The sequence below is a fragment of the Triticum aestivum genome, chromosome 7A (assembly GCF_018294505.1).
Source record: "Triticum aestivum cultivar Chinese Spring chromosome 7A, IWGSC CS RefSeq v2.1, whole genome shotgun sequence".
NCBI lineage: Eukaryota > Viridiplantae > Streptophyta > Magnoliopsida > Poales > Poaceae > Triticum > Triticum aestivum.
In genome coordinates this window covers 706,566,755-706,584,986 of record NC_057812.1, presented here as the reverse complement: position 1 = coordinate 706,584,986, position 18,232 = coordinate 706,566,755, and the positions used below count along the sequence as shown (strand labels likewise).

The following is an 18,232-nucleotide window of genomic DNA, read 5'->3' as shown; positions in this document are numbered from 1 at the left end:
TGTGCTTTTCTTGGAGCTGCTTTCTTACTACTCCCTGTGTTCCAAAATATATGATGTTTTTTGAACTGCCAAAACGTCATATTTAGGAACGGAGGGAGTATCTTTTCTTTTTCAACGATACACCATGGAAAAGGTGCATCAGTATCATTGAAGAAGAGCCAGGCGGGCTATACAACGCCTTTCGGCATACAACACACAACACCCCAGCTACAATGACGAAACAACTCGCCTAGTCAAACCTCGAGACACAAAATGGCAAGGAGGTGAGACTCAAAGATCAAGGATCGCATCACAACCAACACCATGACAGCACGACCCTGTCTTCACCTCAGGCTGGGTCAAGGCACCCATAGCGCCTAAGAATCACCAGCCAGACTCAAATAAGACATCTCCAAGAGTGCCGGTGACGGCGTGTATTGCGCCCCGAGAGCCCATGCCCATAACAGTAACCATCACCGAAGAGCCGATTAGGCCACCACCTCCAGCAACAACTCCAGTAGCACATGGTTATTCTCACTTACAAGAAAGACAAAGAAGGTCTACATTTTGTATTGTCAACGTAGTAATTTTTAAAGTCACAAAATGATTTTTCTCAACCATGTCATTTATAGTTTTTGTGGCTAGCTTTTAAGAAAAGGACAGAACATGATCATGATCTTCTATGGGGTAAGTTAATACTCCCTCCGTTCGGAATTACTTGTCGCAGAAATAGATGTATCTAGACGTATTTTGATTCTAGATACATCCATATCCGAGACAAATAATTCCGAACGGAGGGAGTAGTTAAGAACGCAGTACATCTCCCGATTATTCATGGCACTTCTGGTCCAGAATTTTTTTTACTCGATCAATATTTAACTATTATAGTTCTTTTATTGAGACAATTGTGTGGATATTATCTGGTCTTATTCATTTACCCATGCAAAGACCGCAAAATGTCTTAATCCACCATCCTCTGATACTGCAACAAGAGGAAACAAGTTGTCCACCAACAAAGCAACACATTACACATGGATTATTTCTTTTATGCTTCTTTGGACATGTTTGTGCTGATGCCCCGGCAGACTAGTCTATTCCCTATGTTGCACTTGACCTTCTTGTGTGAACGTGGTGGTTGCTTTATTTATAAAGCGGGGCGAAAGTCTATTTCGAAAAGAAGAAACAAAGTAACACATGGATTTCACTTAACTGAAAGAAGATTTGACTATGACATGGAAGACTACCTTGCAACAAGGTATAAGTTCAAAAATTATCATGAACTTGGTCTCTTTGCCATCTACGATGTCCATCAGGGAGATACCATGTTCAGTTTTTTGAAATCTAATTTTGTCAGCAACATACTAAAGGACGTAGCTCATGCCTTTTTGTTCTTCTTTTCCATTCGTGTCAACCTTGAAATAGATGGTACCTTCTATGCTATTTTTGTAGCCTTTCTTATAGCAGAACCCTCAGTAAGCATTAAAAGTGTTTCCCATAAAAAATGCATTGAAAGGGCATACAAATAAATATATTCCCGAAGATTTGTTTGTGAAGTATTCATGTTTTTGTAGCTCTATCGATTCCGTCCAGATGGACGAACTCGAGGAGGATCGAAACCATAAAGATCAACTCGATGAAGAAACGCCGCCCTGCGAGGACTAAAATCCATTACCTAAACTACTAGACAAAGAAGAGGCACCGGGATTCTCCTTCCCGCCACCAGCCGCTGGAGCGACAGGCAGAAGGGGGGGGGGGGGGTCCACGGGCTCTCTGGTGGTGCTTGGAGGGGAGTTGTAAACCCTAGCTGCCACTATGTAAAAGGAACGCTTCGTGCGTAGCAATCATGGGTGTCAGTGCCATTCAATCTAATGATGTTCACACACTAAAAAAAATCTAATGATGTTCACCGCTTACATAGACATGATTTTCTCACAAAGGATTTTTTTTCCATAAGATTCATTTTCTTACCCATAAAAATGTAAGGACCCAAAACCTTCCCCAAACAATACCGAGTATTTGATGAAAGAGAAGAAAAGGCAAGTCCTCCAAAAAATCTAATGATGTAAGGACCCAAGGGCATGCTAGTGGACAATACCGTAGCACAAATATAGTGTTATCGTTGGCGCTACAGCGGTGGGTGGTTACTTGGGCGTCAAGCTCCATGCCCAAGTTGAACTGAAATTGAGTTTCGATTGCGACGTAAACAAAAGGGAAATAAAGAAAGTCCTCTAAATAAACAACTCAAAGCCTGTGGTAACGGTAAAAAACCTTTTTTTTTTTCGTGAGAAGAAGGAATGGTAGTAGACTACTACAAACTCTTCCGTGACTTGCACTCCACTCCTCCTCAACGAGGGACCAAACTGAAAATTTCCTCGGGACGACGGCAGGAGGCACGCGCGCGGCACGTGAACCCCACCCCTAAACCCTTCTCCCCCTCTCTGTTCCAAGTCCAAAGCGTCCCCCACCCCCCCTCCCGCCGCCGCCACCACCGCCGCGTCGCCCCAAACCCTAGCCGCCCCCGCCCCCGCCGCCGACGCAGCCGGCGCGGAGGCCGCCGCCGCCACCATGGAGGACGTGTGCGAGGGGAAGGACTTCTCCTTCCCGTTGGAGGAGCAGCGCGTCCTCGAGCTGTGGGCGCGGCTCGACGCGTTCCACGAGCAGCTGCGCCGCACGGAGGGCGGGGAGGAGTTCATCTTCTACGACGGGCCGCCCTTCGCGACGGGCCTGCCCCACTACGGCCACATCCTCGCCGGCACCATCAAGGACGTGGTGACCCGGCACCAGTCGATGCGGGGCCGCCACGTGATGCGGCGCTTCGGGTGGGACTGCCACGGCCTCCCCGTCGAGTTCGAGATCGACAAGCTCCTCGGCATCACCAACCGCCAGCAGGTGCTCGACCTCGGCATCGGCAAGTACAACGAGACCTGCCGCGGCATCGTCACCAAGTACGTCGCCGAGTGGGAGGCCGTCGTCACGCGCACGGGCCGGTGGATCGACTTCAAGGCCGACTACAAGACCATGGACATCAACTTCATGGAGAGCGTCTGGTGGGTCTTCGGCCAGCTCTGGGACAAGGACCTTGTCTACAAGGGCTTCAAGGTAGAGTCTCACTCACTTGCTCACTCGCCCCTTGTTAGCTCTGAATCTGTGCTTCCTTTGCATAATTCCGAGTCCAGACTTCTAGAGTGTGGTATGAACAAAGCTTAGGCTCCATGGAAATGGAATTTTCGTAATGTTTGGAACTATGCAACCGCAACTAATGGGCAGTTTTGCTTTCAATTTGGGGATATCTATGTCTGAAATTGGAACCACACTGCAACCGTTCAATTGTTGTGGATGACATTGCAATCTCTGTTATGTGCCGGTAAGAAGATTAATTAGCCAATGTCTAGAAATGGTGGACAAAAGCTGCTTCTTATTTCACAGTTAACGCTGTTCCTGTTCTGATGACTGGTGAGTTGGGGGTCGTGTGTGTTTGGGGCCTTTGGGGCGGGGTTGCCACTTGCCACTAACAAATTAAATTGTGCATTGATTCGAATGTATCTGCTGCGTTGAAATTCCCTCTTATGCGAAGCAAGTGTTGTTTCTGTAGAACTTGCCTCCCTATTCTTTCCAAAAGAAGAAAAATGGAAGGCACACATAGTGTTGCTGATTATAGTTTTTTCTTCCTTATTTGGTTGTAAGGAATCCCTTCAAATTCAAATCGTCCTGAACTCTTGTTCTTGTTCCAGGTGATGCCTTACAGCACAGGTTGCAAAACTGCACTATCAAACTTCGAGGCAGGCCTGGACTATAGGGTGAGTAATTAATTGACTTTGTTCCTGGTTTAGCTCATATTCTGTTGTTGCAGCTTGTAGTAACCATCTCTTTAATCATGTCATAGACTGTCCCGGACCCAGCAGTGATGGTGTCTTTCCCTGTCGTTGGTGATGCGGACAATGCAGCTCTTGTTGCATGGACTACAACGCCTTGGACACTCCCAAGCAACCTAGCATTGTGTGTCAATGCCAATCTTGTGTATGCCAAGGTTAGCGCTCCTCTGTTTTTCTGGGTATTTTGTTTCATATTTGTAATGCTACCGACTGTTGTCGAGTTTCCTGACTATTAACAGTAGTCCACACTTGAAAACCTCGTTGTGCAAGGAGCAGAGCTGTACCGAAAACAAATTAGAAAATGCAATGAAAAACTGAAGATACCGAGAAATTTTCTAACTCAAAGAACCTCAAGCTATTAACCTTGGATGTTCATCTAAACTACGGCATAATGCAAGGCTAACATGAGCTTGTCAATCAGCTGCTTTCATATTATGTAATGTATGGTAGATTGCAAGTATTCACTTTTATCTTATTCTTAAATTGCTATGCCTTGTTCTCTGTCTCTGCAATGCTCTTGCATGTGCAATGCATGCTATTATTGTCTTTATATAGTGGATAACTGGATATTGCCGCAATTTCCAAAAACAAAATTAGATATCTCCTATCACAGTATCATTGTTGAGAAGCATATACCTTCCAGCAATGCCAATTGCACATTTTCCTAATGTTCGTACACAAAGGCTATTTAACTCTTCTTAATTGGGTTATGTTGTAACAGTGATATTGATATAATTAATCTCCTTTTGTGATAACTGTATCTAGTTTGTTGCAAATGAAAGGCATATTTGTCATACCGTCTGTCTATTTTGCTCCATGTGACCATGTATGCTGATTACTTTTAAGTCATTGTGCACAAGAGAATTCTGTTTTTGAGGCTCTTCTCAACTTGCGCTATGCTTTTTGTTTCTGTTTTGAGGATGCATACTGTGTTGCCAGGTTAAGGACAAGTCAAATGGAACAGTATACATCGTTGCAGAAAGTAGGCTTGGGCAGTTGCCAGTTAAAGCCAAAGCTTCTGGAAAGAAACAAGCACCTTCTAAGGGAAGCAATGCTGAAGCTGTCCAGGGTGGTTTGGATACCGAATCATACGAATTATTGGCAAAGATTCCTGGCTCAAGCCTAGTAGGCCTAAAGTGAGTTATCTTCTATTTCTTTCTTAGCCATGGGATTTGTTTATCAGTAATATAAGGAAAGTACTTTTACATTATCGCTTTTTATACCTGGAGGTATTCGTAACTACTTCCTCCGTTCTGAATTATAAGATGTTCTAACTTTTTTCTGAATCGGATGTATATAGACGCGTTTTAGTGTGTTTGTTCACTCATTTCAGTCCGTAGTAGTCTATATTGAAATATCCAAAACATCTTATAATTCCGAACGGAGATAATACTTAACAACGCTCCTTAGGTAGTCACATGTTGTTCTTGTCAGACTTCAGTGCTAATATGGCAGAGCTAAACAATCCACACCACTTTATTTTTGGATTTTCAAGTTTAACCTTTAGAAATTTCTTCATTTTGATATATGGGTTTGGTTGACTAGTCCATAGATACTGGTCGACAATTTTTCCCCGTTCTATTGTCACTTATCAAGAATTTCATAGCCTATCTAGAGATTTTCTATGTCTTTACTGTAGTTTTCTCTTGTCGCAGATACACTCCTCTGTTTGATTTTTTCTTGGAGTTTCAAGACACTGCCTTTAGGGTGATTGCCGATAACTATGTGACTGATGATAGTGGAACTGGTGTTGTCCATTGTGCTCCTGCATTTGGTGAAGATGATCATCGCGTTTGCCTTAGTGCTGGGATAATTGAGGTTGGAATAGTTCTCTGATATTATTTGAGTATTGTGCAATTAACATGCTGTGTTGCTCCGTCCGTTCACTATTTATTATGAGATGTTCTAACTTTTTTCTGAATCGGATGTATATAGACACATCTTAGTGTGTTTGTTCATTCATTTCAGTCCGTATGTAGTCCATATTAAATTATCCAAAACATCTTACTCCCTCTGTTCCGAATTACTTGTCGCAGGTATGAATGTATCTAGATGTATTTCAGTTCTAGATGCATCCATTTCTGCGACGAGTAATTTGGAACGGAGGGAGTATAATAGTGAACGGATGGAAGAACATTGTTTTGTATGCCAAAATTATTGGGTAGTGTATAATGCAATATTTCTCAATGTCCATAATTTGTCTTGAAGAACATTGTTATGTGTTCTCCCAAGCATTTAATAGTGTCATCTGATTCATCTATCTTATTCTTCTATGCTGTGCCCCCACTGTTTATTGCATGCCTTCTACCATGTTGTTTTGCAGCCTGTTATGCCTAGTTAATGATCTTTTGAAGGGGCTGCCTTTTAACGCTTGTACTATTTGTTTGATCAATGTAGTTTTCTAGATTGTAATGCCATGTGTTCCTTTCTTAACCAAAAGCATTCAAAGTTACATGCATCTTTCACGTCTAATCTGTTGCGATCAGGACTTACTTGAATGTTCTTTGTTTTCTGTCTGATGTTGTCTGCTTCCGTCCAGGCTAGTGGACTTGTTGTTGCTGTTGATGATGATGGTCACTTCATTGAGAAGATATCTCAGTTCAAAGGGCGACATGTCAAAGAGGCTGACAAGGATATCATCAATGCTGTTAAGGTAAGTTGTTTTTCTAGTGTTCAATGGGCATCTTAGCTGTTAATAACACATGTGCATTTAGTTGCTTGCTTAGCATTACTGGTAACTGCCATACATATTTTGGAGTTGGGTTGTAATCTAGTTGAACAAGACATTAATAATCATTACAAAGTTTTGGACAGTAGTATTTTACAATCTTATAAGCTTGTGCATACATCTTGATGTATTATCATATTTCTCATTGGGATAACCTTCCAAGAGATCCAAGCAAAGGAAATCAGGTGTATAGCATGAGCATCTCAATCTATGCTAGTGTACGCTGTAGACCGCAGGCATGAGCGTGCTTTACTTTGTCAACATATTTTGTCTTGTTATTTTAGATAAATACTGTGCATTGTTTTGAAGGCACCTCAGTTAAGTTTATTGCATAAGTTGAATAGTTTATATTGGCCCTAGAATTGATAATCTACATGAACAGGATAAAGGAAGACTTGTTAGCAAAGGGAGCATTGAGCACTCTTATCCATATTGTTGGCGCTCGGGCACTCCTCTTATTTACCGGGCTGTTCCAAGCTGGTAAACATCTTCTATTACTACTGTGCAAATTATTTTGTCCATGTGCTGAGTGGTGATAACTTCTGTTGTACATGAGCTAACACACCACAAGAAACACATGCTATTTGGGGAGGGGCAGCCTTTTATTTTGTCTTAGAATTCAGATTGTTATGGGGGAACTCACCTCAAATGTGTGTATATATGAGGCTATGAGCCTATATTTGCTACAAATCATCGGTTATTTTCTTAAGTTTCTTCCGTGAGATGTAAATAAATTTGATTGTGATCTGACTAAATTTATTTTCCACAATGCGCACATTCATTGTTCTGCCTGCTTTTAAGTTAGCAACCAAGGCTTTGTCTTTCCTAATTCTAAAGTACACCTGATACCTGAATCCATTTTTTACGTTCTTCTTACCACATGGAGCAATCCCTTTATGAAATCTGACTTCATCATTACATGATATGCTTTCTGTTGAATCTTCTGTGTTCACCTTTTGTTAGCTGTGTTCCTCCGCTTTTACGCCCAATACAGTTTCCCAATTGCATTACTCATATTTATTGAGTATAGGTTTGATAGAGATTTTCTGTAGGTTTATCAAGGTTGAAAAGATCAGGGATCAGTTACTAGAATGCAACAAGGAGACCTACTGGGTTCCAGATTATGTGAAGGTGTGTTACCGTTTCTAGCCTGTGACAGTGCTGTCAGGTTACGGAGATGTCGTATGGATGTACCCTTCTTAGCCACTTGATCATGTATACTAACATACATGTGGGATGACCGCTAAATTTGACACTTCCCACCAATTTGCTTAAATATCCATTTGGATATGTACCTGCAGCTCTCTTGGTTGTTCCATCAATGCACGCATTGTCGCTATAACAATTTCTGTTCCCTACCCTCGTGTATTTGATCACAGATGCAAATTTATGACCCTCAGGGTACCCTCTGACCCTCATTAGTTCTACCAAATAAACTAAAATTTTGTAAGTGATGTGACTTTTGAAATTTATTTCATTTGGTTGAACAGAGTTTGATGCCAGTCCTTGTTTCCAGTATTTGTACTAAATATTTGTATACAATTTAGTTGAATGTTATGAAACTGCTTGGAAAGGCCAATTTGGTTGAAAGGTCATGCTATAGTTATGAAAGATGAAAGATGATGTGGTACAGTTTGTTTGACCAATAATTCTTTGCTAACAATGAATGTGTGCAGGAAAAGAGATTCCATAACTGGCTAGAAGGTGCTAGGGACTGGGCTGTTAGCAGAAGTAGATTCTGGGGTACTCCACTTCCAGTGTGGATCAGCCAAGACGGTGAAGAAATTGTAGTTATGGATTCCATTGAGAAACTTGAAAGATTATCTGGCGTCAAGGTTAATATCTCTACTGTGCAAGCTAAATTTCAATGTTTGCGCTATTTGTGGCTGAATATAATATTCTTTTGATTTCATTCTGTTTTAATTGAAAAATTGAAACAATAGCGAACTTCCTGGAAGCATTCTTATTTTTGTGTGTGCTCAGGTTAACGATCTTCACCGCCATCATGTTGATGATATTACAATTCCTTCTAGCAGAGGACCGGAGTTTGGGGTTCTCAAGCGCGTTGAGGATGTAAGTTCATTTCGACCCACAATAAGGATGCCTCAGTTATCCAGTACATATTCTTTTATATTGACACATAGTACCTTTTTCCTACCTTCTGATCGTATACATTTATGTTGTACTCCTACTTTGTTCTATCTGTTTCAGTAGAAACTTGGTCAAACTCTGTCCTTAGTCGTATAATTAAGAAATAGAGGCTTAGGAGGAAGTATCAGGGAGAGAGGGAGGCTGGATTTGTAGGGAAAAGGGAATGAGACAAAGGCGGATCATGGATAGTAGATTTAAGGTCATCTAGATGCTAGTTAATATTTCTGTACTATAATATGTTAACTTATGGGTTTGAAAATAAATTATATATGTCAGTCAAGGAATGGGATTACCTTCTTAGACTTGATTAAGTAATATCTTTGGAATGTCTAGGTGAACCCTCACACAACACATTTTACAGATTTTTATTTTATTATTGTTGCTAAATATTCTATTGCATTTCTTATGATTATTTTCTATTGCTGCTTATTCATTCCAAGATTATGAGTTTACTTGTCAACTGTCATATATGTGAATGTTTGGGACTGCATATCAATGATTTCATTTTTACTGGTTCTCATTCAGCAACGGTTGTGATGTCTTCAGGTTTTTGACTGCTGGTTTGAGAGTGGGTCCATGCCATATGCCTACATTCATTATCCATTTGAGAATCGTGAACTATTTGAGAAGAATTTCCCTGGCAACTTTGTGGCCGAGGGTTTGGACCAAACACGTGGATGGTTTGTTACTCCCTTCAGAATCTTTTGATTTACAGTTATTGTTACCATGTTCTTGTTAATGAATACAATTTTTAAGGGCCTTTAATATTTTTTTAAGGGCCTTTAATATTAAGGGCCTTTAATATTCATTCCAGTCCTTATGTTCACCACTCATGGGATCAGAATCTTGTTTGGGCATCAAAACAACATGGAATATTCAGATTAATTTGGCAAAGATAAAATTTCAAGACCAGCCCAAAAAATGCACAGCATAGCCATACCTAGCCCCCCAAACCAACAAAATACGCAGCACCGCAAAAAAGAGAGCTAATTGAGTAGTATATTTTTCTTCATGTGCTGCTCATTCATGTTATCATCTCATCCTCATTCATGTTTTGACTTCATCCTGCAGGTTTTATACTTTGATGGTGTTATCAACGGCATTATTTGGGAAGCCTGCTTTTAAGAATCTTATATGCAATGGTCTTGTTTTGGCAGAGGATGGGAAGAAAATGAGCAAGAGTAAACAGAATTACCCTTCACCTATGGAAGTCATTGATGAATACGGAGCGGTAAGTGGTGTCTCTTTGAAAGTCAACAGTTGCTGGCTTGCTGCTCAGTTTTCACTTACATAACTGATGCTTTAGTGTGTACAGTATCACTGTTTTGTCTGAACCTACATGCATTTGGAGGTCTCAAGGCTTGTGATTGTGTAATTTGTCTGAGTTATAATTTCCTTTTATGCAGGATGCTTTAAGACTGTATTTGGTGAATTCTCCAGTTGTACGCGCGGAGTCTCTACGATTTAAAAGGATTGGTGTTTTTGGGGTTGTAAGTGTCTTTTCAATATGTTAGGCTCCATTGTATTAATATGTTCAGGCTACTGGTCTGCATGTAGATTATGTCAATTATCGTATGCTCCAGTTATATGGTTTCTCTATGAAGAGTATATTGTGTCGCTTAACATATTTTGATTTTTTCAGGTGAAAGATGTCTTCCTCCCGTGGTATAATGCTTATAGATTTCTTGTCCAAAACGCAAAGAGGCTTGAAGTTGAGGGTTTGACAGCATTTTCTCCAATTGATCAAGCTTCACTTCGGAAGTCATCCAATGTATTAGATCACTGGATACATTCTGCAACTGAAAGTCTGGTTAGCTTTGTTCATCAGGAGATGGATGCATATCGGCTTTACACGGTAGTTTTTTCTGGATATTTTACTTGGTCATGTTTTCATCTTCCCATGCTATGGCCAAATTTGATAGCTACTTTATCCCTTCAGGTTGTGCCATATTTGGTAAAATACATTGACAATCTTACCAATATATATGTGCGCTTCAACCGCAAACGGTTAAAAGGACGTACTGGAGAAGAAGACTGCAAAATTTCTCTTTCAACTCTCTACCATGTAAGTAAATATAGCAATATACAGTTTTGACTGCTTTTTGATTGACTATTGCAATTGATGCAGTGGTGGAATTTTTATCCTTCAGTGCCGTATTCATATATTAAAACCTCTTAAGGTGTTCTACTGACTAGTCTGCAGATGGTGTTCTGATGATTTTGTTCCTGTTGATTACTGCTAATGCAAAATGCACCTTTTGTTGTTTTTCTCTACGGTTCTCTAAGGCATCTTAACCATGAATTGTGTAGGCACTTGTAACTACTTGTGTGGCGATGGCTCCATTTACGCCCTTCTTTACTGAAGTTCTTTACCAAAATCTGCGGAAAGCGTCAAGTAAATCAGAGCAGAGCATTCATTTTTGCAGTTTCCCTTCCACAACCGGGGAGGTAAAATTTTCTCACCAAACAGTCTTCACTCCTTCCAACTCCTTTTACACTGCGCGTAGTTTCCTTCTGTATTTTTCACTATATAAGGTGAACACAAGGACCAACGAAGCTATAAAGCTTTATTTACCCATATCACCCTCTAATGCTCTCCCTCACTGTCCTACAACATGCATAGAGCATAGATGTCTCAACAACTCTCCCATCATCTCTCTCTCTCTCTCTCCCATTTGCACACTGCATGTCCCAAGCTTTCATTGCATGCACAGCTCATATCATATTTAAAGGGTACTGGAGGGTTCTTATTCTGTGTGCTCTACCAAAATATGCCCTATAACTAGAAATGGGGAAAGTACTTTGTTTTCTTATATCAGAGTTACTTAAGCTCATTTTCTGTTTGTTTCCCTACATGATCAGAGAGATGAGCGTGTTGAGCGAAGTGTAACTAGGATGATGACCATCATTGATCTTGCGCGCAATATTCGGGAACGGCACAGCAAAGCTCTCAAAACACCACTGAAGTAGGTCTTGACTCCATTTGCATGATTTAATTTTCTGCAACTGTTTGTATGTAGGGACATTCAGGTTAGGTTGTTGGCATTGTATTATGCCATCTGTACTTTCCTGCAGATTGCTGCAATGTAATGATAAAAGATAATTTCAAGGATTTTTTTTCCTTGTGTACATATTTTGGTATTAGCTTTTTGTCTTCTCAACAATATAAGTCTATGTTATCTTTTTGGATGTGGTAGTTGTCATAGCATGTGCAGTTTTAGTTGTGTTTTTGAATCCCCTTGTATTTCCAAGCTGAAGAATACCTGTGTTAGTTGTCATAGCATTGTTAATATAGCAACTCGAAGAATAGTGTATGTGTGTGTCAATATCAGATGGTCCAAGTTGCAATTCAGTTTATTATTCAATATGTATTCTACTCCCTCCGTTCCTAAATATTTGCCTTTCTAGATATTTTAACAAGTGACTACATACGGAGCAAAATGAGTGAATCTACATCTAAAATATGTCTACATACATCCGTATGTGGTAGTCCATTTGAAATGTCTAGAAAGACAAATATTTAGGAACGGAGGGAGTAAAAAACATGTTCTGTTTGGCATCGTACTATCATTGCTTAACCAATTTAAAATCTCAGGGAGATGGTGGTTGTTCACCCTGACAGTGAATTTCTTGAAGACATCACTGGAAAACTGAAAGAGGTTTGTTCATAAAGCCAAAACTCCGAGATATACGTGTAATCCTTTTTTGTTCTGAAATTATGGAACTGCCTTAAATACTTGCTTAATTTTCGTTACGTGCAGTCTCTCTTTGCCCAGTGTTAGTGTTTAGTGCTGAAACTATGTACTTTCTACTGTGTAGTATGTCATGGAGGAGATGAATGTTAAGACTGTGACTCCATGTAATGATCCCATGAAGTACGCTTCTCTGCGGGCAGAACCCAATTTTAGGTATGTATTCCTAAATGCACAAGAATTGTTGCCATTTTTACACATTGCTCAGGACCTTTTGTTTTCTCAGTGTGCTAGGTAAAAGACTAGGAAAGGACATGGGCAAAGTATCAAATGAAGTGAAGAAAATGACCCAGGAGCAAATCTTAGCCTTTGAGCAAAGCGGAGAGATTTCGTTCCTTGGTCATTGCCTGACGCTAGACGATATTAAGGTAATATTACATGCTTCCAGTCTCAGGTCATCATTTTCAAGACGTGATTTATTCCTAGCAGATGAGAATTGAAAAGTTTCAGTACATCTGTGATATTGTGTAGTTACATTTCCCTCAAACTTCTGTTGGTTGAATTTTGTATTCAGTAAGAGGCGAAATAAGATCACTAATTACTTGAATGCCAAGATAATACAATGTGTTTCTTCTTAATTATCATGAGCTCATGAGTCATTACCCTTCATGAAGTTAAACTTTAGTTTTGGCACTGAACTCACTGCATCACTTTTCACCATGTCCGAAATTTACCTGCTTAACTTTGTATCTTTAGGTGGTCCGACAGTTCAAGCGTCCTGTGGATGTATCAGAGAAGGAAATTGATGCCGCGGGAGATGGTACGTCATAAATATGCCACTTCATTCTAATAGTTTTGTTACTATGGATAACATCGATATCTTGTTTTTATAGGTGATGTGTTGGTCATTTTGGATCTCAGAGCCGATCAATCATTGATTGAAGCTGGAGTGGCTCGAGAGGTAGTCTTTTTTCTCCTTTGTATAGGATTGGTGTTCTTGGGTTTGTGTTACACACAGATTGTGTTGGTCTTTGGTCTATTGCAATTTACAATAGATGTTTGCTGTCTGCTGTCGCATAGGTTCATTTTCTAGATGCCTGAAAATTCACTAATTTTGTCTGACACACATCAAGCTGGAAATTCACTAGTTTCGTTTTGATGAACAGTCAACAGTCTGGTCTCCTAATTCATGAGCAACCCTTTTCAGGTTGTAAACAGAATCCAGAAATTAAGGAAGACTGCTCAGCTTGAACCTACAGACTTAATTGATGTGTACTACGAGTCTGTAGACAACAGCAATACACTTGAAGAAATTTTACAGTCACAGGTCTGTCAAATTGTTTCAAATAAGGTTTCTTGTTTCAGAGCCCGGAACATTTTTTTCATGGAAGCTATTATTATTGTGTGCAGGATCAGTATGTTAGGGATGTGCTTGGTAATTCACTAGTTCCAAAGGCAGCGGCAACATCAGATATGGTGAGCTTGGTTTTTTCAACCTTTAAAACCTATATCAGTCATCATCAAATCAATTTAAATTGCACATTCTAGTCGATCACTTTAAATCTTTAATACGTTTACTCAATACTATCTTCTTTACCAGACTCTGGTGGTTGGCCTAATTAATTATTAAGTTTCACATCATAATAAACACCAAAGTTAACCAGAGGTTGGATTGTTTGCCAACTTTGAGAGCATAAGCAGCTGGGCAGTGTTTGTGCTGTTACGTTTTGATCCTATCCTGTAGTTTCGGTTTACATTGTCATTTTTATCATTTATTTTGTAACTTTCCAATACATGTACAAACTGGCTTGCTGAAAATAGCAAGCACCTTGGTGCTGGAGTAATTTATAATGGCTGCAACGCTTTCCATTGCAATGTCATTGTGGGGTTTGCAGGTCGTTATCTGCGAGGAGTCTCATACTGTACATGACATGTCATTTGTCATCTACATTGCAAGATGCATGCCTGTGCTCGCAGCTGATCTCCTTTCCTATGCCTCAGGTAAATAAATACCCCTGTTTCTTTTCAAGGGTGCAGTTTTAAAGGGAGTACTTGCTATTATTTGGTGTTTCATACCATGGCATTGTCCGAGAAGTCATGCGAGTGATGTGTATGTCTGACTTTGAATGGAACAGGCAACAGTGACCACGTTGAGGCGTTAAGAGTGTATTTGTTGTCAAGGTCCATTTCCAGATTGAAGAATGAATTCCAGACTGGAAATGGCAAGGTAGGGAATCTACAGCGCTGTAACGATGTTGCTGATGTGTATCCTTTGACTCTTATATGTTTTGACTTTGTTCTCGCAGATTACGGTAAAGTGCATCGAAGGCTATCCCCCAATTGATCTGCAGCTAGGGAAGCATATTTTCCTTAGCGCTGGTGATTTTTACCAGGCTAATCGCTCTTGATTTTTGTCTCTGAGCATCCCAGTTTTGAGTAGTTTTGTCATTTTCAACCGCAGTTCATTCTAATCAGGCTGATTCTGTTTGTGCCTCACAAAAGCAATGTATTTACTTACATGTGCTGCCAAGGATCGAAGGGAAAGGAAATTGTCAATTGTGTATTCAGAGACTCATGTGTATGAAGTATTACAGTGTGCTCGTGTTATTACACATTGCAAATAACAGCTTGCCACAAGTATTGCGCTTTGTGTGTACTTAAATCCAGTGGGCTGATGTCGAGTTCTAAAGTCCAACTTCTTGAACTATGACAAAGTTTATAGAGGAAAATTATCATTGTATATAAAAACAATTTTATTTATATTTTATATTTAGTTTTGTAGATTATAATATATTTTGCTACAAACTTGGGCAGGCATAAAAACATTTGATTTTTAAACAAATCAATACACCTTGTATTTTAAAAAAGAGGGAGCAGATAATAAGGCCAAATTCATCAACAAGCAATGTGCAGTAGATTGCCACAATATAGTTTTGGCGGCTGGCTTTACATTCTTTGCCGGCTAATGATATCAGGAAGAGTGAGAAGAGGAGCAACTCAACAAGTCCAACACCCGGTATGGAAGGTGCCTCCGATAGGGATTGTCAAAATTTGAATTGTCAGAAGCTGTCGGTTGTCTCGGACTGCTTGAATGCCATGTCAGATATAAGAAGGCGTAGGGAGAAACAGGAGCTATAAATCAGGAGCTTTTATCACTAGGCAGTCTTGTTTTATTCATTGTGATTTCATGTTTGAATCTAGGAGCACAAATGTTGATTCTCACAACCTTGCTAGGTTTTTTGCTCTTAATTTGGGGCGCCACTTGTGGCTGGGATCTCCTCCTGCACAAGCAAACATTCCTGTGGTAGTTTCTATCGACCAATAGGTTGTCCTCAAAAAAGAAAAAAGTAAAGCTGCCTTCTACTTTGTTTTTCTGCTAAAAAATCCTGACCAGGATATCCCCAAATTCTTAGAGGTGCACTTGTACATCTAAGGAGGTGTTTGGTTCGCGGATTGCCTCCAGCTTGAAAATGATATGGTTGTCTCGTTTACATTGGCTCACAATTAGTTACCACATAATCGTATACATATTAGTTAATACCGCCCAAGATCTCCCGTAACAAAGGTGATACCGGAGGCAGAGAGGAAGTCATTTTCTCGCTGCACCTGCACCTTCCTCCTCGGCTTCCCTAGGTAACGAGGCATGTCTCCTTCCCATGTCGACCCATCTTTCCATGGAGTGGCCTGGCCTCCTGCGTGATCGGCTTGGTTTTGGCATGCAATAAGGCGCTGATTCGGCCTGCGAGAACGCTCTTGTTCCTGCTGGGGAGGAGGTTGTGGCTTGTGAGGCCATGAGGGGACGATATCTCATATGGTTCTTGATTGTGCGTCGGCAACATGAAGCACGGGTCGTAGAGGACACGGTGGCGCCTCCGCCAGTGGGAGTGCCAACGCGCAACTTGGGTGAGGTGACACTGGTGGTGGTGGTCCTGAGTGATGCGGCCGAGATGGCCGTTGCGACCGTCTTCTCATTCTCCATGTCACAACGGAGCTGCCGACAGCTGGATAAGAGGAGCAGAAACACCAATTTCGCTTTTCAGGCTCTTTCAGGTTTTTCCATTTCGTTTACGTCCAGCAAACAAACATATTTCGATTTTCTACATGGTGTACCACCGTATTATGATTACGTTATTACTATTTGTGTTACCTTTTTCTCAACCGAACATCTCCTAAGATTCAAGCTCATCCCCTGTGCTTTCCGTAATCTAGTTACTAAAGCGAAAGGTTTCAAATCTAAATCTAAGGCCTTCATAACTAACATTCCTTACAAAATGTTTGAAAGTTGGGCAACACCCCCCTACTACCGGCGGAAGATATTTCCATGTAGGGAATATTTTTGTCAAACGACTCAACTTGAGAGAAGTGTTCATTAATGACAAAGATCCCGCTGACAGGAACATAGGTTGTAACTGATGTTAGAGAAGAAAAATGTAGATGCTGCTATATCACCTCGACGGTGGGCAACGAGGGATTTCGCAACACCAAAACATGGATTCTGGAGCAGTTGTCTGTGCAACAAGTCATTGAGTGCGACCTGAGTGGGAGGAACGACAGTTGCTATGCGGGTCATCTTTACATTTTGGAACATTGATCCCAAGATGGAGAAGGAACCTCTGCACAAGCGATACAAGAAATGTAAGCATGTTGGTTTAGAAAAGGTAGCTAATATTAGTGGTGGGATGGCCGTGGCTCCAAATACCGATGCTTTTTCAGAAAGCCTTGCTCGTCAACCCGCTTGTTGTTGAGATTGTGACGAATGACAGTTTCAGACGATACACAAGTGGGATACTCACATTGAAGGTTTCCCTGCTCCGACCCTGTTGCAGCTTGCAAATGAACAAAAACGTGGGCTCATCATGCAGTGCTGCTTGTAGGCTTTGATCAAGATGAATCTGGAAGAAAATATTGGATACGGAAAAACTCTTATGGTGAGCACTGTGATGAGGGTGGTTATATTAGTCTAGAGAGGGACTGGTTATATTAGTCTAGAGAGGGACGTGAGTCACACATATGGTGTAGGGGATGACTCACCTCACATGGGGTGTACGGTGAAAGACAAAATATAAGTGTTTGGGGGAGGGGGGGGGGGGCATTGCCCCCCTCCCCCAATGAATTGCTCATATTTTCTGTATAGGGGATGTGATATTATTTTCTGTACACTTCCAGCACAATTTGCATCTGTTCTGGCGGGTACAGGGTGCACATGTGAGACCAGGTAAATGGAGAAAGCTGATATGCATAGTGGAAGAAACTGACAACATGGTGAGATCATTATCAATACAAAAGTGCAACGACTCAGAGATATACAGCGAGCGCAGGCTTAGAGATACAGAGTACATATGTGCATACACTGACTTTATTATTACAACTAAAGAAGCGATAGTTCCAAAGATTAGAAAGCTAGAGGTTCCATGAAGCTGACGATGACAGGTCTAGCTATTTAGAAGGCGGTCTGGGGCTCATTTGTGTCTTGCTTCGTCTGGAGAAGTTGCTGATCATGTGTCTAGCTAGTTGGAAGCTTCAGTCTCAGGTGCTTGTCTTCTTTCCAACCAACATTCTTACGATTCTCTGGAGAAAATAGTTGCTTCGCAGTGCGACTGTATCACAAAAAGAAGTGGTGCAAGATTAGTACACATGATTTTTGCATCCTAGAATCTCTCAAAAGAAGTTTATATTGACCTTTTTTTAAACTGGGCAAAAGATTTGCCACTTTCATTGTTTAAGAAGAAGGTTTAGAGGTTTTGGCCAAAAAGCCGAATTACAACACATTACTCTCGCGGCACTACATTACTCAAATACTTTGCCCCTGC

At 40.8% G+C, this 18,232-nt stretch overlaps 1 protein-coding gene across 2 annotated transcripts; it reads left to right on the top strand.

Annotated features, from left to right (window-relative positions):
* The first annotated feature begins 2,434 nt into the window (after nucleotides 1-2,434).
* LOC123149530 (isoleucine--tRNA ligase, cytoplasmic) lies at nucleotides 2,435-15,059 on the top strand. Of its 2 annotated transcripts, none has more exons than XM_044569203.1 (27): nucleotides 2,435-3,078; nucleotides 3,711-3,776; nucleotides 3,863-4,006; nucleotides 4,791-4,987; nucleotides 5,507-5,669; nucleotides 6,391-6,504; nucleotides 6,962-7,059; nucleotides 7,632-7,710; nucleotides 8,256-8,414; nucleotides 8,563-8,652; nucleotides 9,277-9,410; nucleotides 9,802-9,961; nucleotides 10,137-10,220; nucleotides 10,373-10,585; nucleotides 10,670-10,795; nucleotides 11,041-11,178; nucleotides 11,593-11,696; nucleotides 12,326-12,389; nucleotides 12,550-12,638; nucleotides 12,709-12,850; nucleotides 13,179-13,242; nucleotides 13,316-13,383; nucleotides 13,630-13,749; nucleotides 13,833-13,898; nucleotides 14,318-14,423; nucleotides 14,558-14,649; nucleotides 14,729-15,059. In XM_044569203.1, the coding sequence occupies exons 1-27, from the start codon at nucleotides 2,545-2,547 to the stop codon at nucleotides 14,828-14,830; spliced, it is 3,516 nt and encodes a 1,171-aa protein (XP_044425138.1). In that variant the 5' UTR covers nucleotides 2,435-2,544; the 3' UTR covers nucleotides 14,831-15,059. The 2 variants fall into 2 exon arrangements, with proteins under 2 accessions (XP_044425138.1, XP_044425137.1); XM_044569202.1 differs by having other exon boundaries at nucleotides 6,376-6,504.
* The last annotated feature ends 3,173 nt before the right edge of the window (nucleotides 15,060-18,232 follow it).